The 23,822-nt window shown below is 68.6% G+C and overlaps 12 protein-coding genes across 12 annotated transcripts; 6 read left to right on the forward strand and 6 right to left on the reverse strand.

Annotated features, from left to right (window-relative positions):
- Positions 1-297: 297 nt before the first annotated feature.
- MICPUCDRAFT_19059 (uncharacterized protein) lies at positions 298-623 on the forward strand (the record flags this gene model as incomplete). The annotated part of the gene is made up of 2 exons (XM_003060319.1): positions 298-382; positions 499-623. The coding sequence occupies 2 exons, from the start codon at positions 298-300 to the stop codon at positions 621-623; spliced, it is 210 nt and encodes a 69-aa protein (XP_003060365.1).
- Positions 624-692: 69 nt separating this feature from the next.
- MICPUCDRAFT_60093 (uncharacterized protein) lies at positions 693-2,415 on the reverse strand (the record flags this gene model as incomplete). Its single annotated transcript, XM_003060617.1, has 2 exons — positions 693-1,073; positions 1,216-2,415. 2 exons carry the CDS (start codon positions 2,413-2,415, stop codon positions 693-695), a joined length of 1,581 nt encoding a protein of 526 aa, XP_003060663.1.
- A 1,099-nt stretch (positions 2,416-3,514) lies between these two features.
- Positions 3,515-4,866, forward strand: MICPUCDRAFT_60094 (dof-like transcription factor; the record flags this gene model as incomplete). The annotated part of the gene is made up of 1 exon (XM_003060320.1): positions 3,515-4,866. One exon carries the CDS (start codon positions 3,515-3,517, stop codon positions 4,574-4,576), a length of 1,062 nt encoding a protein of 353 aa, XP_003060366.1. The 3' UTR covers positions 4,577-4,866.
- On the forward strand, positions 4,348-5,627 carry MICPUCDRAFT_60095 (uncharacterized protein). Its single transcript, XM_003060321.1, has one exon. The coding sequence runs from the start codon at positions 4,678-4,680 to the stop codon at positions 5,446-5,448; it is 771 nt and encodes a 256-aa protein (XP_003060367.1). The 5' UTR covers positions 4,348-4,677; the 3' UTR covers positions 5,449-5,627.
- Positions 5,628-5,849: 222 nt separating this feature from the next.
- Positions 5,850-12,257, reverse strand: MICPUCDRAFT_60 (voltage-gated ion channel superfamily; the record flags this gene model as incomplete). The annotated part of the gene is made up of 3 exons (XM_003060618.1): positions 5,850-7,745; positions 8,151-8,261; positions 10,437-12,257. Coding segments are annotated over 3 exons (3,828 nt in total), but the record flags the coding sequence as incomplete, so codon positions are not given.
- A 529-nt stretch (positions 12,258-12,786) lies between these two features.
- MICPUCDRAFT_60097 (zinc finger domain-containing protein) lies at positions 12,787-14,124 on the reverse strand (the record flags this gene model as incomplete). The annotated part of the gene is made up of 1 exon (XM_003060619.1): positions 12,787-14,124. The coding sequence occupies one exon, from the start codon at positions 14,122-14,124 to the stop codon at positions 12,787-12,789; it is 1,338 nt and encodes a 445-aa protein (XP_003060665.1).
- Positions 14,125-14,389: 265 nt separating this feature from the next.
- MICPUCDRAFT_60098 (uncharacterized protein) lies at positions 14,390-16,162 on the forward strand (the record flags this gene model as incomplete). Its single annotated transcript, XM_003060322.1, has 1 exon — positions 14,390-16,162. The coding sequence occupies one exon, from the start codon at positions 14,390-14,392 to the stop codon at positions 16,160-16,162; it is 1,773 nt and encodes a 590-aa protein (XP_003060368.1).
- A 104-nt stretch (positions 16,163-16,266) lies between these two features.
- MICPUCDRAFT_44560 (ribosomal protein S8e) lies at positions 16,267-17,049 on the reverse strand (the record flags this gene model as incomplete). The annotated part of the gene is made up of 1 exon (XM_003060620.1): positions 16,267-17,049. One exon carries the CDS (start codon positions 17,047-17,049, stop codon positions 16,267-16,269), a length of 783 nt encoding a protein of 260 aa, XP_003060666.1.
- Positions 17,050-17,493: 444 nt separating this feature from the next.
- Positions 17,494-19,825, forward strand: MICPUCDRAFT_60100 (elongation factor tu; the record flags this gene model as incomplete). The annotated part of the gene is made up of 2 exons (XM_003060323.1): positions 17,494-18,453; positions 18,620-19,825. 2 exons carry the CDS (start codon positions 17,494-17,496, stop codon positions 19,628-19,630), a joined length of 1,971 nt encoding a protein of 656 aa, XP_003060369.1. The 3' UTR covers positions 19,631-19,825.
- Positions 19,826-19,976: 151 nt separating this feature from the next.
- MICPUCDRAFT_60101 (major facilitator superfamily) lies at positions 19,977-21,527 on the forward strand (the record flags this gene model as incomplete). Its single annotated transcript, XM_003060324.1, has 1 exon — positions 19,977-21,527. One exon carries the CDS (start codon positions 19,977-19,979, stop codon positions 21,525-21,527), a length of 1,551 nt encoding a protein of 516 aa, XP_003060370.1.
- A 2-nt stretch (positions 21,528-21,529) lies between these two features.
- MICPUCDRAFT_69057 (uncharacterized protein) lies at positions 21,530-22,366 on the reverse strand (the record flags this gene model as incomplete). The annotated part of the gene is made up of 1 exon (XM_003060621.1): positions 21,530-22,366. The coding sequence occupies one exon, from the start codon at positions 22,364-22,366 to the stop codon at positions 21,665-21,667; it is 702 nt and encodes a 233-aa protein (XP_003060667.1). The 3' UTR covers positions 21,530-21,664.
- Positions 22,367-22,589: 223 nt separating this feature from the next.
- On the reverse strand, positions 22,590-22,856 carry MICPUCDRAFT_9232 (uncharacterized protein; the record flags this gene model as incomplete). Its single annotated transcript, XM_003060622.1, has 1 exon — positions 22,590-22,856. A coding segment is annotated over one exon (267 nt), but the record flags the coding sequence as incomplete, so codon positions are not given.
- Between the last annotated feature and the right edge of the window lie 966 nt (positions 22,857-23,822).

Raw genomic sequence — 23,822 nt, forward strand, 5'->3', positions numbered from 1 at the left:
TCGCGCGTCTCCTCTCGCGCGATGCGACGCGACGACGCGCGCTCGCCTACGCGACGTCCGCGCGTCGTCTAGACGCGCGCGCGGGCGTCATGACGAGTGGTGTTCCTCCGGGGGGTCAGCTCGCGCGCGTCGCTCGCGCGTCGGTCGCTCCCCGCTTAGTGTCGCCGTCTGGTCGTTTTGAACGATGAGGAAAGGAGATTCATTGAGTTCCCGCGAGTTTTTTCACGCGGGCGGCTTCGCGGGGCGCGCGCGCGCGCGTCGAGTCACTCCCGCGCGCGCTCGACACGACGGCTCGTCATGTCGAACACGATCGTCCTCAAGGTCGCGATGATGTGCGGAGGGTGCTCCGGCGCGGTCGAGCGCGTCCTCTCGAAGATGGAGGGTGCGTCTCGGCGCTCGGATCGCGCGCCGTCCCGTCCCCTCGACGCCAGCTGTGCGCGCGGCCGACTGATCAGATCCGATCCTCCCCGTCTCCCCCGCCGCCCCGCTCCGTCGCAGGCGTGGACGCGTTCGACGTGAACCTCGAGACTCAGAAAGTCACGGTGAAGGGCTCGGTGACGCAGGAGGAGGTCATCGAGAAGATCGCGAAGACGGGCAAGGCGGTCGAGCCCTGGGCGGACTGAGCGACGTCCCGGGGTAACAATCAAGACTCAACTCTTCACTGCAAATTAAAATCTAGGGTTGCCCACCCGTCAATCGCTCGCGACGGCGTCCCGCTTCCCCCCCCCTCGAACCACCTTCCCGAACCGCGTCGCCTCCTCCGGCTGCGCCGCCCACTCGTCGTCCTCGTCCGGCATCTCCCTCCCGTCGCACGCGTACACGGCGACGAACGTCCGGCCGTACCGCCGGTCCCGCAGCCGCCGCAGTCGCCGCCCGATCGACGCCTTCATCTCCGGCTTCTGCGACCGCGCGTACTCGACGACGAGCACCGTGTGCTCCGCGAGCAGCGGGCTCGCGTCGAGCTCGAGCAGAAGCTCCGGGTACGACACCTTGTAGTACGGCGGGCAGAACGACACGAAGTCGAACGCGCCGCCCGCGGCTTTCGCGCTTCGCTTGTGCGACGCCAAAAACGCCTCAGGGTCGTTCCATACAAAGCGACGGCGGGGTGGAGTTCATAGGCGTCAGTTGGAGTTGAAAGGCGTCGAGAGCGGGGATTGAAAGCGAGGGATGGGCGGAGAGACACGCCGGGAAAAGTCCGTAAGGATCGGCGTTCACCACGCGGACGGGGTCGTATGGGGACCAGTGTATAGAACGCGCCTCCACGCTCGACGTGTGCACGCGCGCGTCGGATCGCGTCAGCCCCAACGATTTGATGTTCTTCTCCAGGACGTTGTTCGTCACCCACGGGTCCATCTCCACGAAGTGCGACTCCACGCACCCTCGCGACATCGCCTCGAGGCCGATCGCGCCGGTACCGGCGAAGAGGTCGAGCCACCGCGACGACGGATCCGGAAACTGCACGTTGCTCGCCGAACCGATCAACGCCATGACCATGTCGAACGTCGCGCCGCGCACCATGCCCATCATCGGCCGCGTGTCCAACCCGCTCGGGGACAGAAGTTTCCGTCGCGCGTACGTCCCCGCGACGATCGTCATCCGCTTGTGCGTCTTGCGCGCCTGCTCCGTCTGCTTCCGCTCGTTGAACGACGCCACCGCCGCCTTCTCGCTCTCGAGTCGCCGCAAAAGCTTCTCGGGGACGCCCATGGCGACCATCCGCGCGACGTCCTCTCGTTTCTTCCGGTCCGCCTTCGTCTGCGCCGCGTTCGGGAGCTCCGTGGCCTTCGAACCCGAGCCGCGGTCCTCCGCGGCGGCGTCGACGGCGTCGCGCCGCCGCCGCGCGCGGTTGCTCTTGTTCCGCGTCCGCGTCGCGGCGTCGTCGCTCTCGTCGTCGTCGTCGTCGTCGTCCCCGTCCAGCGTCGTCGTCGTGAACCCGGTCGCGAACCCGAAGTCGTCGTCGTCGTCGTCGTCGCCCTCCGTCCCGATCTGGAACAGGACGTCGTCGCCGACGTCCACGCCCGCGCCGTCCGGGACGAAGAACCACGCGTCGTCGTCGTCGTCGTCGTCGTCGTCCAGGTCGAGGTCGTCCACCTCGATCAGCGGCGGGTCCTCGTCCTCCAGGTCCGCGGGGTCCCAGTACAGCTCGTCCTCCGCGCGCGGCGAGGTGGACTCATCCGGGCGCGCGAACCCGCCGCCCGGGGCTTTCGCGCGCGCGACGGCGACGGCGGCGCGCGCGCGACGCGACGGGGAGGCGCGTCGGGACGATTGTAATTGCCGCTCGCGCGCGGCGGCGGCGGCGCCCGTAGCTCCGGACGCGCGCGCGAGCGCGACCGCGCGCGTCGGCGCGCGCGTCGGGGGACGCGCGACGACGCGGGCGCGCGTCCCGCCCGCGCGCGAGCGCAGCGTCGAGGCGTGCATCGTGGCGCGCCGGCGAAGGCGGGCGCGGACTATGGGTTCCTCCGCGCGCGCTCGCTTTTTGACAAAAGCGCCGGGCGGATGGAGAGATTTTTGCTGACGGCGCGTCGACCGAGTCCGGCCCGCGCGCGCCTTCAAGCCGCGTCGCCAAATGCCTTCAAAAAGCGAATCAGCGAATCCGTTACCGCCAGCGTGGCGGACGAGGCCGCGAAGGGACGCGCGGGCGTGCCGTGGCGTTGACCGATGTGTCCGCGGTGAGAAGATGCCGATCAAATGTCGAACGTCGGCTTCGAGAGCGGTCAGCTGCCTTTGAAGCGGTTTCGACAAATCACGACGTTCGGAAAAGGCGCTTCGCGACGGTTGTGTACTACTCGTACCGTCGTATGAGCAATCACACTGAAAATATATTTAGATTTTTAATGCCGATTCGGCTTTTTGCCCGAAAAAGGTTATCTGCTTGCCGCCAAGAGCGGATTTTTTGCGTATCTTGAGCCAGCGGGCGGCTCAGAGCCACCCGCGGTCCAGGGGATACGCTCGCGTCGCTAACGAAAAAGGCGAGGCGTCCGCGCGCGAGACGTCATTGCCGCGCGACTGAAGCGAACGACGCGCACGGCTCGCGACTCGATCGGCGACGTTTCTTCCTAACGTCGACGCTCGACCGATCGCGCGCGAACGCGAAGCGATACCACCGCGCACGGCGCGCGCGCACGCGATCCCGGCCCGCGGAGGCGAGATCTTTACGAAGACCTTTTCTTTCGCTTGAAAGCGGGAGATATGTCCCCCCCCGCGAAGGGCGACGTCGCGTCCGCGCGCGGCGGACGCGGCGCGAAAAACGACGGGGGTGATCCTAACGCGGCTTCTACGCAATCGAAGCGCGGCGGCGTGAAGAAAGAAGTCCCGCTCGGCCTGGTGCGCGCCCGCGCGCGGACCCCGCATTAGATAGAATTGTGCGCTTTTATCGCGCTGTCCGCGTGTGCGCACGCGCGAACGGGTCCTTTTTTCCCCGCGTCGCGAGACGGACGCGCGTCGCGCGCGCGCGACGCGACGCGAACGCGCGTTCACATCCGCGCGTATCGCGCGCGGACGCGGTCGAACGCGCCCGATGCCCGGTCCGATCGGTTCGTCTCCCTACCGCGCTTCCCGCGCGCGGCTGGCGCGCCAGAGGCTCATTTTGTTTATTTTTCCCACCCTCACACGTCTCCTCCCGCTCTCTTTACTCGCTCAGGATGCGATTCTCGCCGCGGCCGCGGACGAGCTCCGGAGCTCTTCCGGCAGCGCGAACGGGGACGAGGACGATCACGCGGGGAAAAAGAGCTCGCCGACGAGCACGATCAAGGGGAACTCGAACGCGAGCGGCAAGGGCGGTAAGGGCGGCAAGGACGCGGGCAAGTCCGGGAAAGCGGGAAACGACGCGAAGCCGGGAAAGGCGAAGGCGGAGAAGAGCGTCGCGACGGTCGCGTCGAGAAAAAGCACCACGGGCGCCGACGGCGGCGGCGATAAGGGCGACGACGCCGCGAACGGCGGCGACGACGCCGAGCCCGCGGTCGAGCTCGAGGCGAACGGCCGCCCGAAGCTCCCACGACCGGAGGGGATCACGCCGTGCCCGCGATGCGCGTCCGAGGAGACCAAGTTTTGCTACTACAACAACTACAACATCAAGCAGCCGCGGTATTTCTGCCGCGGATGCCAGCGGTACTGGACCGCGGGCGGGATGCTCCGCAACGTCCCCGTCGGCGCGGGCCGAAGGAAGAACAAGAACGGCGCCGGGCATGCTGCGGGTCTCGGCGCGCACGACGAGGACCCTTCCGTCGTCGCGGGCCGCATCCTCGCGAGCGCGAGCGCGCGCGGCCACGGCGCCGGCGGCGCAGCCGGCGCCGGCCAGCTCGGCGGGTTGGCGCAGGCGGCGGCGGCGGCGGCGGCGAAGGTGGCGGCCGCGTACGCGATGGGCGCCGTCGGCGCTCAAGCTCGGGACCGCCGCGACGGCTCCTCGGACGGCAGCGCGACGGAGGCGGAGGACGGCGCCGCTGGCGCGGGTCCGAGGAGCGACACGGGTGGATTCCCGAGCTTGAGAGCCGGGAGCGAAGTCTCCGGCGCGGAGCACGCGAGCGGCGTCCCGTTCGCCGCCGCTGGGGCGCGTTCGGCGGCGGCGCCGCGGGCGGTCTGAACCCGTTCGTCGCGATGCAGGCGATGCATGCGATGCAGGCGATGCAGCACGCGGGCGTCGGCGGAAGTCCGTACGGCGCCGCGACCGCGCTGGGCGCGGGGATGAACCCCGAGAGCGTCCAAGCCGCGTTGGCGGCGGCGCAGATGGGAATGTTCGGGTCCAACCCGGCGACGGCGGCGGCGGCGGCTTCGCGGTTCACGGGCGGGTTCAACCCGTTCGCGGCGGCGTTCCCGGGAGCGTTCGGTTCGGGCGGCGGCGCGACGGTGGCGCAGCCCGCGACGAGCGGGGACGCGCCGAGCACGTCGGGGGGCGCGCCGGCGGCGACGACGTCGGCGCAGCCGACGTCGACGGCGGCGGCGCCTCCGGGTTTCTTCCCGCCGAACGCCGCGGTGGACGCGGGCGCGGGCTCGGCGATGACCGCGGCGGCGCCGACGCCGACGCCGACGCCCGCGGTCCCGAACTGGGCGTCGTTCATGCAGATGATGGGCCCGATGATGGGCCCGGCGATGGCGGCGATGCAGCAGATGCAAGCGCAGCACGCGCAGCAGCAGCAGCAGCAGCAGCAGCAGCAGCAGCAGCAGCTCTCCGCGGCGGCGGCGTTCGCGTCGATGTCGCAGCCCGGGGTGGACCCCGCGGCGGCGATGCAGGCCGCGGTCGCGGCGATGCAGGCGGCGATGGCGGGAAACAACCCGCCGGCCGCGGACGGCGGCAGCGGGAACGACAGCGGCCACGACAGCGGCGGCTCGGGAGGGGGGAGCGCGCCGCCGTCGACGCACCCCGTCAAGGAATATCTCGAGACAGGGGCGGACGGCGCGAAGCGGTTCAAGGTGTCGAACGACGCCGCGCAGGACCGCGCGGGGCACGCGGGGTAAATAGGACGAGCGTCGAGATGGAGAGGAGAAGACGACGACGACGACGACGACGGCGACGAGGCGACGAGGCGAGGCGAGACGGAGACGGAGCGCCCTCATACTAGGGGGAACATGTTCAGAGGACAAAATGATTCTTTTAGCTTCCATCTAGTTTTGACAAACATTCACTCTACATACGTAATAACCTAAACGACCGGCGCTCCTCTCTTCCTCCCGCCCCCCCCTCGCGTCCTCCGTCACCGCGTCTTCCCTCTTCTCGACTTGGACAGCCCGTGCTTCGCGCGGTGCTGCTCCAGGCGCAGCTTCAGCTTGTGCATGAACCCGTCGAGCAGCATCTTCCGCTGCAGCGCGTCGAAAAAGTTTGACGTCGACAGCAACCCCTCGCTCGTCGCGTTCTCCGTGAACTCGTCCAGCATCACCGCGACGAACAGCCCCAGGAACACGAACGACGCGATGAGGACGAACATCACGAAGAACGCGGGCGCGGTGAACGTCACGCCGCACGACGTCGCGTAGTCGCCCTCTAAGAACCCCTCCACGAGCTCGCAGTCCAACGCGTCGACCATGATCTTGCTCCAGCCGTCGCGCGTGAGCACCTTGAACAGCGTCATGAGCGAGTTTCCAAACGTCGAAAAGTTGGTCGTGTCGGTGATGAACTGCCCGTGCGGGAGCTCGCCGAAGAGGTTCATCCCCAACACGGCGAATATGAACATCGCGAGGAAGAGGAGCCCGCCGACGTTCGCGAGCGTCGGCGCGGTTAGCAGGAGCGAGTCGAACAGCGCGCGCAGGCTCCGCGCGCCTCGGAGAATCTTGAACAGACGACCCATCCTGAATATCCTCAGGATCGTCGTCCCCGGGCCCATCTCCACGCCCGCGAGCTCGGGTAAAGACCCCACCACGATGACGAAGTCGAACCGGTTCCACGGGTCTTTCAGGTACCCTTTGAACGTCAACGCGCCGACTTTCAAGGAACACTCCAAGATGAAAATCACCGTGAAGACCACGTTCATCGTCTCCCCGAACGACGTGAACGACTCCGACTGCCCCTCGTGCTGCGCGGCCATGATCGCGACGTTCGCGGCGATGCAGAATAGGATGTAAACCTCGAAGTACCGGTGACTCACGAACCGGAACAGGTACTTGCGGATGAAAAACCGCGGCTCCTCCGCCGCCGCCTTTTCGCCGTGCACGACTTCGTTTTGCTTCTGCTTCATCTTCAGCGCCTCCGCCCAGCGTTGCTGCCCCTCGGTGACGAAATTCATGTCCCCAACCACGGCGGCGATGCGTCGATACCGATCGATGAGCACGCCGAGGAGAATGTTCACCCAGAACAGGCTCCCGAGGAGCACGAACGCGACGAAGAAGAGCACGTTCGCCGGGGCGTAATTCTTCTCCGGTTGGAAGTCCACCTCTCGCGCGTCCATGCCTCGGTGCGCGAGCTCGACCCAGCCGTCCATGGTCGCGATCACGAACAGAGACATCATCGCTTGCCCGACGTGGTCGAAATTATACACCGGGTTCACCCACGCGCGCGTGGACGACACGCCGTCCGCGCCGATGAACGCGCCGGAGCACTGATCGACGTGCCCGACGGAGCCGTCCGTGCACCGCCAAAACTTCCCGCCGAAGAGCTGCACGCCGAGGATGCCGAAGATGACAAACTCGAACAGACCGAGGAGCATGACGTTGCCAATCTGCGGCGCGCACTGCAGCAGCGTCGCCATCAGGAGCTGCATCGATCGCAGCCGGCGCACCATTCGCAGCGGCCGCAACGCGCGCAGCGTCCGGAAACTCCGAACGATGCTCAGGTTGCTCCCCCTGAGAAGGATCGCGACGACGGACATGACGACGATGACGCCGTCGAGCACGTTCCACCCGACCCTCAAGTACGCGCCCTCGTGCATGATCAACCCTTGCGCGATGATGCGACTGAACATCTCGACCACGAACACGGTCGTGAACGCGACGTCGAGGTTGAACAGCACCGTTCCGAGCGCGGACGTCTCCTCGACAGAAGGGTCTTCGATCGCGAGCGCGACGGCGCTCAAGAATATCAGCGTCAAGATGATCGCCTCGAAGCGCTTATCGTTCGCGACCATGAACACGACTCTTCTGAACGCGCTTTGGGGTTTAAACACGAACAAGGACGAGTGCTTCATGAACACCGGCGGCGGCTCCGAGCCGAAAATCTGCGCCTCGACGACGTCCTTCGTGATCTTGTGCTCCGGCCGTTTCGCCGTCTTCATCGGCGCGGAGACGACGACGTCGCGGTCTGGAACGCCGTCGAGGCGGCGTTTCTTGGCCCCAGCCTCGCCGCCGCGCAGCGTCGCGGTCATCTTCGGAAGCGCGAAATCCTCCGTGGCGTGGGGAAGCAACGCGTCGTCGTTGTACAATGGCTGGATCGTCGTCCGTCGCCCGCGCGCGATTTGCATGCGGTCCACCATCCCTCGCGCCATGTCCTTGGACTTGTCCCTCTGGCGCTCGACTTGGAGATACTTCGACGCGGCGCTTCGCGAGGTCGACGAGACTTGGCTCGGGCTGGACCCGCCGCCGCGCGCGCTGTCGAATCCGAGGCCCATGTTTTGATCGAACGCGTCGTGAATCTCTCTGAGCCGACGCGAGCCGAGGTCGTCCGTCGATCGCGCGGAGTCGAACCCGGGCGCGGGGTATCCCCCGAAGCTCGCGTCGTCTTCGTCCGAGACGTCGTCGTCGGACAAAACGCTCCCGTCGAGCCCGTCGCGGCGTCCGACGCTCGCGCGCGTCATCCCTCTCGCTTTCAGCCGCTCTTCGAACCGCTTCTTTCGCTCGCGTTCCTCCAACGCCGCCTTATCCTCGCGGTCCTTCTGCGCGCTCGCCGCCGCGCCCGCGGCCATGAGCGACGCGTACGCGCGGCTTCTGCCCGCGAGCGTGCCTTGCGCGTCGGCTCTCAAGTTTTGTCCTCTCGCGCGCGCGGCGTCCATCCTGTCGGCGACCGACCCGCGTCCTCCGATCCCCGCGCCGCCCGCGCCCGCGCCCTCGTCGTCGGACGCGGCATCGTCGTCCAGGGGGTTCCACGCCTCCGTGACCGGGCCAGGACCGCGGCGCGGGCGTCGCGCCCGCCGCGCGGAGGGCGTCGGACGTCCAGGTGACGGTCTCGGCGCCGCGGTTTCGTCGCCGCGGGAGAAACCGAGCGCGCGGAGCGTCGCGCGAAGCCACCCGCCGTTCGAGGACTCGTTGCTCTCCATCACCGGCCCCGGCACTTCGTACGCGCGCGACGGATTGCCCTTCTTCTTCGCGACCTTCGTGAGCTGGTCCGCGAGCGACCCACCGCCGAACCCTCCACCGACGGGTCGACCGTGGACCGGTTTCGCCCAGGTTCCGCCGCCTCTCGCGACCGGGGTGCGCATTCCGCCGAGCTCGACTCCGCCCGCGCTGAGCGGCGGCGTCGTGTTCGCGTCTACACCCGGGTCGAAAGACGACCGCGCGGGCTTCCCCGGGGTTTGAAACGTCGACCCCCCCGACGCGCTGACCGCCTGCGGCGCGCCGAAACCAGCCGGGATGTCGGCAGACAGACCGGAAAACGGCGGCGCTCTTTTCGGCGGCGGCGCCGCCGCCCTTGACGCCGCGACGGGCGCTTTCCCCAAGTTTACGGGCGCGCGGCGCGTCACCGTCGGCGCGGGAACCGCCGCGGGCGCGTCGCGGAGCTGCTCGCTGTCCTCCTCGCTTTCGCCGCCGGCGCTGCTGCTCTCCTCCTCGGTCGCGACGGGCGGTTTATACCCGAACTGGTGCTCCGGCAACGCGCCGCACGTGATCCACTCGTTCAGTCCCCGACGCGGCGACAGCGGTTTGTCGTACTCCTCCGGGTCCGGGAGGTCCTCCCCGGGGTCGTACCCGCCCCAGAGCACTCGAATCGCGGCGCGGCGCGCCTCGCGCTCGCGCTCGCGCTCGCCGCCGCCGCCGCCGCCGCGCGCGGACGCGGACGCGGACGCGGACCCGGCGGCGAACGACCGCCGAGACGCCGCGGCGAAACTCGATCGCGCCGAGTGTCCGCCAAAGTCGGAGAAATCGTCGCGCCCGAAACTCCCGCCGCTCGTGGACGATCGCGCACCGCGCTCGAGCACCTCCTCGACGTCGATGCCAAACTTTTTGGCGATCTCCTCCGGGGTGACGCCGTCGCGCTCCGCGCGATGGAGACTCTCTTTGATGAGCTCGGTGAGGATGTCGTCGTCGTCGTCGTCGCGCGGCGACGCCCGCGAGGTTCGCAGACGCGACCCGCCGCCGGACGCCGCGGCGGCGACCGCGGCGGCGCCGAGCTCCCGCTGCTCCTTCTCGCGCTGTCGCGCTCTCAGACTCTTCGAGGACACGAACCGCGAGAACAGACCGCCGCCGCCGCTCTTCCGCCGCTCGAGCCTTCTTCGGTCGTCCTCCGCGATGATCGCGTCCTCCAGCGCCTTCCCAGTGAGCCCCTCGAACGGGTCCCGGGCTCGCGCGACGCTCGCGCGCGACATCCGCAGCGAGCTCGCGCCGCTGCCGCTGCCGCCGCCGCCGCCGCCGGTCTTCTTCCCGCTGGCGAGGTTGAACCGGCCCGCCACCATCGCCACCCTCGCGGCGGCTCGAAATTTATCCAACGGCCGCTTCGACCCGAACACCTCCTCCGTCTTCGCCGCCGCCTCCTCAGCCTGGTCCACGCTCACGGGCACGGCGACGCCAGCTGTGATGGTATGCTTCAGAGCCTCCACGACGTTCGTCTTCACGAGCGAGAACGTCGCCTCCTCCGCGCCGTCCTCGCCGTCGTCGTGCTCGTCGTCGTCTCGCTTCTTCTTGTTCAACGCGAGGAGAAACTTCGCGGCTTCCTCCGCCTTCCCTTCCTCGTCGCTGCTCCACTCGTCGTCGTCGCCGTACATCTGGTCCGTGTCCCTCAGCCACTTTCGCATCGCGTCCGCCTCTCTCGCGAAGACCCGACTCTTTCTGTTGCTCATCCTGTCCACGAGCATGTCCGCGCCTTTGACGCGCGCGAGTTTCTTCTTCTCTCCGTCGGGTCCGTACATCGCCTCCTTCTGCAGCCGCTCTCTCTCCTCCCTCGCGACTCGTTCGTCCTCGGTCTCTTGAGAGAACCCGTACACGATCATCGCGAGGAACAGCGCGACGAAGACGTAGTGCCCGAGCATCATCCACGACACGAAGTACAGCGCGGTGGCGCTCCCGGCGCCGGACATCCCGCGCCACATCGTGAGGTGCCAACCGTCGGCGGTGAGCATGCTGAACACCGCGAGCGACGCGCTCCCGAGGTCGTCGAAGTTGTTCCGCGCGTCCTCGAACCCGGCCGTGCCGCCGAAGAGTTGCATCCCTAACACGCTAAATATGAACACGAAGAGGAGTAAGACCGCGGAGAACCAAAACATCGTGCCCAGACCCTTGGCGACGTTTTCCATGAGCACCTTCATTCTTTTATACGTCCGAAGAATGCGAATCGAACGCAACACGCGCACGAGGCGGAACGCGCGAAGGACCGTGAGGCCGCCGTTCTGTAACGCCATCTCTAGAATGCCGACGATCACGATCACGAAATCGAACACGTTGAACTTGTCGCCGAAGTAATCGATCAACCCGAGACCGCCGAGCTTGAGTACCATCTCGATCGCGAACGCGACGTTTAAGAGCACGTTCGTCGTCTCCAGCGTGTCCCTCATGCCCTCGTCCATGCCGTGGTGGTACGACGCCAGCGTCGCGGTGTTCACGAGGATCAAGAACGTGATCGCGGTGTTGAATCTCGGGTGCTCGACGAACCGTCGCGTCGGCTTTTGCCATCCCCACGGCGTCTGCAGGTACCGCTTCGCGCGGACGAACCACGGCTTCCGCTTGAGGCGCCGGAACCACGGCGAGTTCAGAATCCCGCCGGCGCCCTCCACCCCGGACGTCTTCTCGTCCAGCTTACTCTGTCGAACGTACTGCGCGATGATCACCGCGGTGACCAACGACAGCGCGAAGAAGCTCCCGAAGACGATGAGCGTTATGAAATACATCTTCGTCGCGACGAGCGACCCCGTCGCCGCCTCGAGCTGGTCCATGACGTCGCTCCACCCGCGCATCGTGAGCGTCTGGAACGTCGTCAGCGACGCCCACGCGATGTCGTCGAAGTTCGTGAACCCGTAGTTGGGGTAGTCACCCTTCGACGCGACGCAGACTTCGCTCGTCGCGCAGCTCCGCGCGCCGCCCGCGCCGCCGCACGGCAGGTTCGCCTCTTCCGCGATCGCGACGTCGCTCTCCGGCGCGTAGCAACGACTCGTGAGCTTCCCCGCGTACAAATACACGCCGACGACGCCGTATACGACGTACAGCCACCCGAGCAGCACCATCGCGCTCCCTATGAACGGCATGCTGTCGAGTATCGTCGCAACCTGCACGCGCATCCCGGGAAACACGGAGATGGTTCGCAGCGGCTTCAGCGCTCGCAACGTCCGCATCCCGCTCACGTTCCCTCCCCCCGACGCGCCGATCATGAACATCACGAGCGTCATCGTTCCCGAGACGACGATGACGAAGTCTAAACGGAACCACGGGTTGTGGAGGTACGCCCCCGGGCCGATGAAGAAGTTTCGCGCGACGATCTGCACGAAGAATTCGCCGAGGAAAAACGCGCTGAAGAAGTGCTCCGCGTACGCCAGCGACGCGTTCCACGACGAATCGTCCGGCGCCGTCGGGTCGTACATCGCGAGCAAGACGCAGTTGACCGCGATCGCGGCCATGACGACCTTGTCGAAGTACGGGTGCCGGATGATTCGCCAAGCGCGCTTGCGCACGCGTGAGCGCTCGTGGAACAAGTACAGCGACGTGTTGTTCTCGTTCAGCTCGCGCCATCGCGTCGCGACGCGCTCCTTCGTCTTGACCCACCACGATCTGTCGTCGCGCTTGCGGCGCTTTCGCTTCTTCTTCGGGCGTTGCTTCGGGTCGGTCACGAACTGGTCGCGCATGACCGTCCGGGGCGCCTGCCCGGGCTTCGCGGCGACGACCGGCATCGCCGCGAGCGACGACGACGACGAACGACGCCGCGCTCACGTGAGTTCCGTTCGCGGACGCGGCTCGCGCGCGCGATGCGGCGTATCCGTGCGCGTCCGCGGTCTATCGCGCGCTCGCGCGGGCTCGATCGCTCATCGTGTCGCTCGCGCGCGTCTCAGGGTCGTCGAGAGTGCGCGACGCGCCGCCCCGACGCCTCTCCGGGGTCGCGCGCGGCGTCGGCGGATGTGATGTGTCAGCGCCGAGACCCCGCGGCTTCCGCGTAACGGCTACTACTGTACACTACTACTTCCACTTCCGTACAACTAACAAGCGAGACGCCGCCCGCCGCGACTCGCGCGCTCGTCACGACGCGCCCTCCGACCCTCTCCATCGCTCGAGCGCGTCGGCGGCGCTCGCGCGAGACCGGCGGTCTCGCTCGAGCGCGGCCGTGGTCAGCGGGAGCTCCACGCGATCGACCCTCCGACCCGGCGGACCCGGCGGCGGCGCGCGCTCGCCGCGTCTTCGTCCTCCGCGTCCCTCCTCCCTCGCCCTCGCCGCCGCGCCCGCGTCCAAGCTCGCATCCCCCGCGCCGCCGCGCGCTCTCGCCGCCTCCGTCCGCGCCGCGACCGTCCGCGCGGCGTCCTCCGCGCCGGCGGCGGCGTCGGCGTCGGTTGGCGTTCCATCTTCCGCCGCCGCCGCCACCGCCGCGGGAAGGTCGTACAGTCGGTCGTACAACCGCGCGCGCGGCTGCGATTCTAACCGGTCCAGCCACGCGCTCTCCTCCGCGTGCATGCTCTGCAGCTCCGCGAGGTGCTCGGTGGAGACGAAATCGTCGTCCGCGAGCGAGGACGCGTCCGTGAGCGACGGCGGGCCGTCGTCGTCGTCGTCGTCGTCGTCGTCGTCGCCGTCGTCGTCGTCGTCGTCGCGCGTCCGCGGCGGCGGCGCCGCGCGGCACGCGCACCTGCACAGCGGGCACGTCGGCGAGCGCGACAGCCACGCGCGGATGCAGTCCACGTGGAACCCACTGTGTCCGCACGGGAGTCGTTTCAGCGCGTCCGCGGGGGCGAACGCGCACGCGCAGATGACGCAATCCTCCGGCGGCGGCGGCGGCGGCGACGCGACGGCGGGCTCGGTCGGCTCGGTCGTCGCCGCGTCCGCCTCCTCCTCCTCCTCCTCCTCCTCCTCCTTCGCCGCGTCCTCCTCCTCGCCGTATCTCAACGACGGCAGCGCGTCGAACTCCTCCGCGCTGAGCGGTCGCCGCGCGCGTCGGTAGCGCTCGTCTCCTCGCGCGGCGGCTCGACTTCGACGCGTCGGTCGCTCCGCGCCCTCATCTTCTTCGCCCCCCTCCCCGGCGACGCGCGCGAGTCGCGTCGCCGCGACTTGCTCGCGGTATATCCTGTCCACGATCCTTCTCAGCGCGGCGTCCGAGAGCAAGTCGCTGTCGTCGTCCGGTCGTCGCGGCGGCGCGTTCCACGCGCGCTCGATCGCGTCGTCGTCGGAGGGCGACGACGCGATCCCGGCGGCCGCCCCGACGCGACCTCCTGCTCCTCGTCCGTCCGCGTCCGCGCGCTCTCCCCCGCCGAGCGCGAGGCCGACGCCCGCGATGGCGGTGCCGAGCGCGGAGCGGACGCGCTCGCGGGCTTCGCGCGCTTCTCGCGCGCGGCGGACCTCCGCGCGGAGGTCCGCGGCCTCCTCCTCCATGCGCCTCGCCGGCGACGCGCAGGTCCCCCGCGACGTTGACCACTGCGACTCATCGCATCGTCGGAAAAACCAACAGTTTTTCCTCGACGCGACGAGATTTCAAAAATGTGCGCGGCACACTCCCTCGCGCGTCGTCGGCGTCCACGCCGCCGAGGTGCACGCGCGCGATGACGGAGCTCCTCGCGACCGCGAGCGGCGCGGACGTGAAAATCTGGCGACCGGAAGCCACGGTGCGCGCGAGCTCCGCGCTCGTCCGCCCCGATCGATGGACCGATCGATCGCGCTGCCGAGTAAATCAAATCGCGCCGTCGTCGTCCGCCGCGCCAATCCGTTCACCCTTCGACGCGTCCCCACCCTCCTCACCCACCCTCGCCCCTCTCGTCGGTCGCAGAGCGCCGAGTGCGTCGCCGCCGCGGGGCTGATATGCGACGTCCACGCCCTCCAGTGGAGCCCCACGAACGGCGCGCTCGCGTGCGGCGGCTCGGACGGACGCGCGCACCTGCTGAAACCCACGGGCGAGCTCCTCGGCCGCATCCCTGGCGACGACGACGCGCGCGCGACGCGCGCCGCGATTCGAGCGCTCGCGTTCAGCAAAGGCAGCAGATACCTCGCCTCCGCGGGCGACGACGCGGACGTCGTGCTGTGGGACCTGAAGCGCAAGAGCAGGCTGAAGACGTTGACTGGGCACCGCGTTGGCGTCCGCGCCGTGACGTACAGTCCGGGGGATCAGCATCTCGCGTCGGGCGACGACGACGGCGTCGTCGTCCTGCACTCGCCGATATCCGGCCTCGCCGTCGGGGAGATGACCGCGGACGACGAGACGACGACGGCCGGCGGCGGGGATCGAACCGGCGGCGGCGGGATCACGTCGCTGTGTTACTCCCCGCACCGGAGGCAGATGCTCGCGTCGTCGTCCTCCGACGGCCGCGCGCGCGTGTGGGACACCGGGGTTCGAAGGCTCTCGCGCGTCCACGACGCCGCCGCGAGCGGGGGGCGACCCGGGACGGTGACGTGGCAGGCGGCGTTCTCGCCGACGACCGTCGGTGTCCTCGCGACGGCGTCGTCGGACGGCGTGGTGCGCTTGGTGGACGTGAACGCGCCGGCGGGGAGCGACGCCGTGGGGTCCATCGCGTTGCGCGGGTCGTCGCACGGGAAGCAAGCCGGCTTCGGTGGCTTTGGCGGAGGAGCCACACGCGGGACCAGCGCGACGTGCCTGTCGTGGCGCGGCGACGGCGGCGCGCTCGCCGCGGGCGCGTCCGACGGGCGCGTCGTGTGGATCGACCCGAGGATGTTGTCGTCGTCGCTCAGCGCGGAGGCGAGCGCGGGCGCGGGGGCGCTGCTGTACGCGACGGCGGCGCACGTCGGCGCGGAAGGCGGGGTCACCGCGTTGCGTTGGCAGCGCGCGGTGGACCAGGACGCGATGGCGAGGACGGCGCGCGAGGAGGCGCGGACGCCGACGCCGACGAAGTTTGTCGAAGAGACGACGACGAAGCCGCCGCCGCCGCCGACGCCGCCCGCGGCGCCAGCGTTCGGGGAGGGATCGAACGCCGCGACGGACGCCGAGACGGAGGCGGCGCGGCGACGCGTGGAGCGTCTCCTGAGCGCGAAGACGCCCGAGGCGGTCGCCGCGGCGGCGCGGCCGGGCATGGGCGTGGGCATGGGCGCGGGCGCGGGTCTGGGTCTGGGTCTGGGTCTCGACGGCGGGTCGACCGGGCTCGCGCTGACGCCGCCGCCGCGAGCGTCGCCGGGAATCGGCGGCGCGGGCACCCTGGGCACCCCTTATGAAGAGGGCGACGAAGAGCGCGATCCGGAGGGAGGCATCCCGCTGATCACGCGCTTCATGCGAGAGCAGCTCGCGGAGATGAAGACGGCGATGAGGGCGGAGGTGAGAACCGTGCACGCGGAGATGTTGCGGCAGTTTCACGAGGCGCGCGAGGAGCAGCTCGACGCGTTCGAGGAGCTCAAGGCGAGCAACGCGAAGCTCGCGAGCGAGGTCGCGGCGCTGCGCAAGGCGCAGAGCGAGTACGTGCGGCGGTGACGATGTGATGCGATGTGATGGATAGACGCGGCGGTTCGGTTGTGATCTTATGCGCGAAGGAAGCGGCAATAATGGGTACGAAACAAACGTAGTAGCCCTACTCATCACACGAGCAGCACGCCGTTGACGCATCCGTCGTTCTCCGGGTTGTTCGTCACCTGCGCGTACTTCCCCCACACCACCTTCCCCCCCGGCGTCACTAGACCGAGCTCCGATACGTTCACCTCGATCACGGTCCCTTTCGTCAAGACGCCCAGAGACGAGTACATCGGTCCGTTCGGGTTCTTCTTCACGCCGAGGATGTCCAGCTGGAACGTGCACTTCAGCTCCGGGTGCGTGATGTGCGCTTTCGTGAACCGCAGACCGCTGGGGCGGATGAAACGCTCGTATTTTGGCGGTTTCCGCGTGAACCCCGGCCCCACGAACGTCGCCTTCGTGATCATCCGCTTCCACGACTTCTTCTGCCGTTTCCCCGAGCGCATGACGCGAAACATCTCATCCTCCGCCACCGGCCTCACCTTGGGCAGCGGCACCTCCCACTTCCCCGCCTTCTCCTTCCGCTTCTGCTTGATCGTGTTGCTCAGCACCTTGGCGCGGCTCGTCTGCTCGCGGTCCATGAGGTACGCGGGGATCGCGCCCGGCGCGGCCTCTTCCTCCACCTTGTGCTTGTTCGTCCGCTCGCTGTGCTGCTGGATCGTCTTCTTCATCGTCACCTTCTCCGCGTGTCGTTTCTTGGCGTAGAGCTTCGCCTTGAGGCCGATGAGCTTCTTCGCGACCGCGCTCCTCTTGTGCGGCTCTCTCGCCTCCTTCTTACGCTTCTTCTCGTAGTAATCCAGACGGCGGCCATAGCGCTTCTGGAACAGCTCGATGTGCTCGTTCTGCGGCATCTCGTCAGCAGCCTCGTACCGGCGCGGCGGCGCGAAGAATCGATCCGAGGCGCGCGGGCGGTCTCAATCAGAGCAGAGCGCTTCCTTCTCGCGCCTCCGCCTCTCCGCGCGCGCTCCCCTCTGCTCTGGGCCCCCTTCCGCGCGGGTTATGCGCTCTTCTCGAGGCGTCGCGCGAGGTCGCGCGGCTCTCGCGGGAGTTCTCGAACCCGACGGACGCGCGCGCGGGGCGTCGCGCGTTGTGCCGCGTCCCGCGCGGCGCCGACACCGGCGCATTCATTTCGTGGCGGCGGGGCGCGCGGGCGGTCGAGATTTCCGCCTCCCGCGCGGTCTCGCCGCGCCTCCGTCCGTCCGCCGTCCGAGCCCGCCTCGACGTTCACAACCGCCCGCGCCGATCGCCCCGCCGATCGCGCCGCGTCGTCGCCTCGCGCTCTAAACAGCGACGCCATGAGCGACGCCCCGAAGAACGACGACGGAAGCGGCGCGCCGCCGCCCCCGCCGCCCGGCCCGCCGCCCGCCTCGAGCGCGATGAGCGCGTCCGCGCCGGCGTTCCAGATGAAAGCGTCCGCGCCCGCGTTCGCGTTCAAGCCGAGGAACGTCTCCTCCGCGCCGCCGCCGGCGCCTCCCCCCGGCCCGCCCCCCGGCGGTCCCCCGGCGTTCTACGAGCGCCCGCCGCCGCCGGCGGGGGAGCCGCCGAAGCGAGCGGTCTCGCTCAGCATCGGCGGCGACGCCGCGCCTCCGAAGAAGGCGGCGTCGATCACGATCGGCGGGCCCGCGCCGGGGGCGAAAGCGGCGTCCGTCTCCATCGGCGGCGACGCCGCGCCGCCGAAGAAAGCGGCGTCGATCACGATCGGCGGGCCCGCGCCGGGGGCGAAAGCGGCGTCCGTCTCTATCGGCGGGCCCGCGCCGCCGGCGGCGAAGAAGGACGAGAAGCCGGACGCGCCCACCGTCGCGGAGGCGACGGCGAAGGCGGCCGCGCTCGAGGTGGAGGACAAAAAGCCGGCGGCAGCGCCGGAGCCCGAGCCCGTCGCGGCGCCCGAGGAGGAGGACGACGTCGCGGCGCCCGAGGAGGAGGACGACGCGACCGGCGACCAGAGAGAGCACCTGAACTTGTGCTTCATCGGGCACGTCGACGCGGGGAAGTCCACGATCGGCGGTCAGATCTTATTCCAGAGCGGCATGGTGGACGACCGCACGATCGAAAAGTTTGAGAAGGAGGCCAAGGACAAGAACCGCGAGTCGTGGTATATGGCGTACATCATGGACACGAACGAGGAAGAGCGCGCGAAGGGGAAGACCGTGGAGGCGGGCAGGGCGCACTTCGAGACGGAGAAGAAGCGGTACACGGTCATCGACGCCCCCGGGCATAAGAATTACGTCCCGAACATGATCCAAGGCGCCGCGCAGGTGCGTTCTATACACTGGTCCCCATACGACCCCGTTCGCGTGGTGAACGCCGATCCTTAAGGACTTTTCCCGGCGCTTGTGTCCGCCCACCCCCCGCGTTCAATCCCCGACCTCGACGCCTTTCAACGCCAACTGACGCCTTTGAACTCCACCCCGACACGCGCAGGCGGACGTCGGCGTGCTCGTGATCGCCGCGCGCAAGGGCGAGTTCGAGACCGGGTTCGAGCGCGGCGGGCAGACGAGAGAGCACGCGCAGCTCGCGAAAGTCCTGGGCGTCTCCAAGCTCATCGTCGTCGTGAACAAGATGGACGACCCGACGGTGAAGTGGAGTAAAGAACGCTGGGACGAGATCAACACGAAGATCAACCCGTTTCTAAAGTCGTGCGGGTACAACGTGGCCAAGGACGTGACGTACGTCCCCATCTCCGGGCTGTACGGCACGAACATGAAGACCAAGGTTACCGCGGACGTGTGCCCGTGGTACGAGGGGAAGAGCTTCTTCGACACGCTGGACGATTTAGATCCGCTGGACCGCAACCCGGACGCGCCGTTTCGTCTCCCGGTGTTGGACAAGCATAAGGACATGGGCACGATCGTCATGGGGAAGACCGAGGCGGGGACGGTTCGTCGAGGCGACAAGCTCGTCGTCATGCCGAACAACGTGCATGTCAAGGTCACGAACGTGTACAGGGACGACATCGAGTGCTCCAAGGTGGCGCCGGGGGAGAACGTGCGAATGCGTCTCGCGGGCATCGAGGAGGACGCGATCATGACGGGGTTCGTGCTCTGCGCGCCCTCAGCGCCGGTGCACGTCACGCAAGAGATCGAGTGCCAGCTGGCCATCTTGGAGCTTCTCGAGCACAAGAGCATATTCACCGCGGGGTACAAGGCGATCATTCACATCCACGCGGTGACGGAGGAGTGCGAGGTGACGAAGATCGTGAACGAGATCGACGGCAAGACGAGGAAGCCGAAGGAGAAGAAGAAGGGGCAGGCGCTCTTTTTGAAGGGCGGCTCGCTCGCGACGGTTCGCATTCGCACCAGCGGGATCATCTGCTGCGAGAAGTTCGCGGACGTCCCGCAGCTCGGGCGGTTCACGCTTCGGGACGAGGGGAAGACGATCGCGATCGGGAAGGTGCTCAAGCTCAAGCCGTACGAGGGCGCGAATCAAGCGTGATGACGCGGTCGATCGACGACGTCGACGCGTCGGCCGCCGTCGCCGTCGCCGTCGCCGCCGCCGCCGCCGCCGCGCGGCGGGGACTCGCCGCGCCGCGATGCGCGACGGTCACCCCGTGTTGATACGAACGGGGGGACCTCGCGATCGCTAGCTTCGTTTCGTTTCGTTGTTGTTAAAGATGCGCGTTCTGCGAACGCTCGCTCGTCGTCGTCGCCGCCGCCGCCGCGAACGCGCGCGTCGTCTGGAAACACTCGCCTCCGAAAACGCGTCGTAACATCCGTCCAACGTCGGGTCAGCATTCGCTCGCGCGCCGCCGAAGCGCCCTCGCCCCTCCTCCCGCGGCGCGATGACCGCGCGCGCGGCGCAGGCGGGGATCGCCCGGGGAAGCACGGACTACCTCGTGGTGTTCGTGACGTACCTCGCCGCGGCGTCGTTACGAGCCGCGCGCCAGGGCGTCGCCGCGGTCAAGCCGGAGCTGCAATCGGACGCCAACTTCACCGCGACCGCGCTCGACGCGATGGACACCGTCTACCTGCTGTCCCTCGGCTCCGTCCTCATCGTCAGCGGCGCGATAGGGAAGATGAAAGGCAACCTGTCGTGCGCGATCGTCGGCCTGAGCCTCTCCGCGGCGTCGATGGCGATCACCGGGATCCTTCTCCGCGCGATGACGCCCGCGTCCGTCGCGGCGGCGACGACGCAGGTCGCGTTCGCGCACGGCCCGCTGCGCGCGATCGACGGCTTCGCGCAGGCGCTCGCGATCCCGAACGTCGTCGCCGTCGCGAGCGCGTTCGTCCACCCCGCGAAGATGGGCGTCGTCCTGGGCGCGTGGATGACGAGCGGCCCGGTCGGGGACGTCCTCGCCATGCAGCTCGCGTCGTCGTTCGCCGAGGACGCGTCGGGGGGGCGCTGGACGTCGGTGTACTTCGTCGTCGCCGCCGCGGAGCTGACGGCCGCGCTGTCGCTGTACGCGTGCGTGGACGCGCGCGCGAGCCCGTCCATCAGAGGCGAGGACGACGCGCTGCTCGGGAGAGGCGGCGGCGGCGGTCGCGGCGGTCGCGGCGGCGGCGGCGACGGCTTCGGCGAGGCGCTGCCGTTGCTCGGCGGCGTCGGCGTCGGCGGCGGCGTCGGCGTCGAGCGCTACGCGTCCAGGGTAAAATCGGGATGGACCGGCGCCGTCGCGTCGATCGCCCGCGATGTCCGCGAGGCGTGGGATATCCCCGGGCTGCGCGACTGGACGCTGTCGTGCGCGTTCGCGCGCACGCTCGTCCTCTCCGTGCTTCTCTGGATGCCGTATTACCTCTCGAAAACGTTGGGGTCGCAAGTCGTCGCCGACAACCTCGTGAACGTCTTCGCCGTCGCCATCGCCGTCGGCAGCGTCCTCGCCGGACAGCTCATGGACGTTCTCTACGGCAGATACGCCCCCGCGTTCGCGTGCATGTTCGTGTTGGGCGCGAGCCCGTTGCTGGCGTTGCCGCGGCTCGAGCACGCGACGACGACGTTCGCGTTGGTCCTGACGTCTCTCGGGCTCTTCGTCGCGGGCCCCGCGAACACGTTCTGGTCCGGCGTGTGCGTCGACCTCGCGGAGAGCGTTAACAAACCACGGCTGGTGAGCACGTGCGTGGGGGTCGTGGGCGGGGTGGGGATCTTGGGGAGCGCGCTGGGGTGTTGGATCGTCGGGAGGGTCGGGTCGGGGAGCTCGTCCGTCGCCGCCGCGGAGACGGAGGAGGCGGAGCTCGACGCCGGCGAGGGGTCCGCGTTTCGGGATCGGTGGGACAACGCGTTTCTGTTGATGTTCTTCGTGTGCCTGAAAGCGGCGCTGGCGCTGAGCAGGTTGTCGTACTGGCAGCTGAGGGGGGGGATGGGAAAGCCGGCGGCGACGACGGACTCAAGGCGGTGACTCGCCGTCGACGGAGTTGAACTCGTGATACAGTAGTTGTTCTATCTTATAGGTACGTACCTAATCATCGAACGTCGCGCTTCCGCGCGATGCAGCGCGGCACCGCGCGTCGACTCGCGCGCCCGGGCTACTGTACCTCACCCCGCGCCGTCGTCCACGAGGACGACGGTGTGGTTGAACCCGCACGACACGTCCTTCGCGGCGAGGAGTCGTCTCCCGCCGTCGCCGCGTCTTGTGAAATCCGGCACCGGGAAAGGCTCCCAAAAGTCGTTGTCCACGCCGAGACACAGCTGTCCGCCCGTGGAAAACGCGTCGTCGTGGTGCTGCCCCGCGCTGCCGCCCCACCCCCACGTGTACACGCCGCCGTCCGTCGCGATCGCGGCGGCGTGCCGCCACCCCGCGGAGACGCGAACGAAATCCGCGCTGCCCTTCACGCTCGACGTGTCCACCGCCCTCGGCGCCGCGCGGCTCTCGTTCCCAGCGTCGTGCCCCTCCCCGAGCTCGCCGCTGCCGTTCGCGCCCCAAGACTTCAACCCGGCGCCGTGCCGGTTCGCGGCGACGGAGAAGGAGCCGCCGCACGCGAACGACCCCACGCGCGGCAGCCTCGGCACCGTCGTCGGCGTCGTCACGAACGCGTCGCCCCCTCGCGGGTGATTCTCCTTCCCGCCTAATCCGAGCTGGTTATACCGGTTGCTTCCCCACACGTACAGCGTACCGTCCTCGTCCACGCACGCGGAGTGCGCGTCGCCGGCGTGAACGCTCACCGCGCGGACGTTATCGTCCGCGAGCGACCGAACCAGCCGCGGCGTCGTCTCCGCCTCGTCTGAGGGTCGTTCCATACAAAGCGATGTCGGGGTGGAGTTGAAAGGCGTCAGATGGAGTTGAAAGGCGCCGAGGTCGGGGATTGAAAGCGAGGGACCCTGGGCGGAGATACACGCCGGGCGGAAAAGTCCTTAAGGATCGGCGTTCACCACGCGAACGCGGTCGTATGGGGACCAGTGTATAGAACGCGCCCGACGCGAAAAACCCCCACCGCCAGCTCTCGTCGTCCCCGTGCCCGCACTTCCCGTCGCCTGTGCTCCCCCACGCGTACACGCCGCCGCTCTCCGTGCACGCGAGCGAGTGGCTCTGCCCCGCGGCGACGGAGATCACCCTCCCGTGCTCCTCACGGGGATCCGACAGCGCCTCCACCCACGCGGGGAATCCGATCGACGGCGGCGCGTCCTTCCCGAGACCGCACTGCGACGCGTCGTTTCTCCCGAACGCCCACACGTCGCCGCTCTTCGTGACGCACAGCGTGTGGTGATGCCCGGCCGCGACGGTCGCGACCGGGTCGTGCTCCGGGAGTCCCCGGACCTTGGTGAGCACGGGGACGTGCGTTACGTCCGCGGAGTGCCCGAGCTGGCCGAAATCGTTCGCGCCGCACGTGTAGACGTCCCCGCGAGCGGTCGCGACCGCGGTGTGCGCGCCTCCCGCGGCGACGGCGACGACGTCGGCGACGCCCTGGGGACCCGGGGTTCACGGAGAAGACAGGAGGAGGAGGAGGAGGAGGAGGAGGAGGAGGACGTGAGAGGGAGGGCGGCGCGGGCGGGGGTCAGAGGCGAAGAGGCCGGGCTGGGCGGGTTCGCGCGCGCGTCGCGATAGAAGACGTCCGACGGCATCTGATGAGAAACGCGACGACGTCGACGCGACGACGCACCGCCGGGAGGACCATGCGTCGGAGCGACTCCGAGCTCAGCCCGAGCGCGTGCGGCCCTCTCCCGCCGCCGCCGTGCCCTAACCGACCGAAATCGCCGTTCCCCGCGCTCATGGCGTACGTCGCCATCCCTCGCCCGCGCCGGCGTCCGAACCCGATCGGAAAGTCGTCCGCCGAGGACGACGACGACGACGACGACGACGCGAGGACGCGTCCGAAGCCGATCGGCCAGTCCTCGTCCGCGTCCGTCGCCGCGCCGCGCGACGCCGCGAGTCCGCGCGCGACGCCGCCGCCGCCGCCGCGAGAGGACGCGCTCGCGAGGCGTCCCGCGGCGCGTCTCGCGGCCGAGGCGAGCCGCGACATCGTCGTCGACGCGTCGCGGTATGTCCCCGCCCCGACGCTTCGAACACGTCATCATGCACGCCTTCTTCTGTTATTCCTCCCGGGAGTTTTTCCTCCAGTGTCGCGAGCGCGTCAGGTGCGGTCTTTCACCCACCACTCGGTTTCAATATTTGATCGCGTCACCTTTCAACTGACCGACCGACAAACTCGTGCCTTCGTCTCGCGACGGTTCGTATCGTGTACCAAAAGCGTCGCGC

The sequence above is a fragment of the Micromonas pusilla genome (assembly GCF_000151265.4).
Source record: "Micromonas pusilla CCMP1545 genomic scaffold MICPUCscaffold_8, whole genome shotgun sequence".
NCBI lineage: Eukaryota > Viridiplantae > Chlorophyta > Mamiellophyceae > Mamiellales > Mamiellaceae > Micromonas > Micromonas pusilla.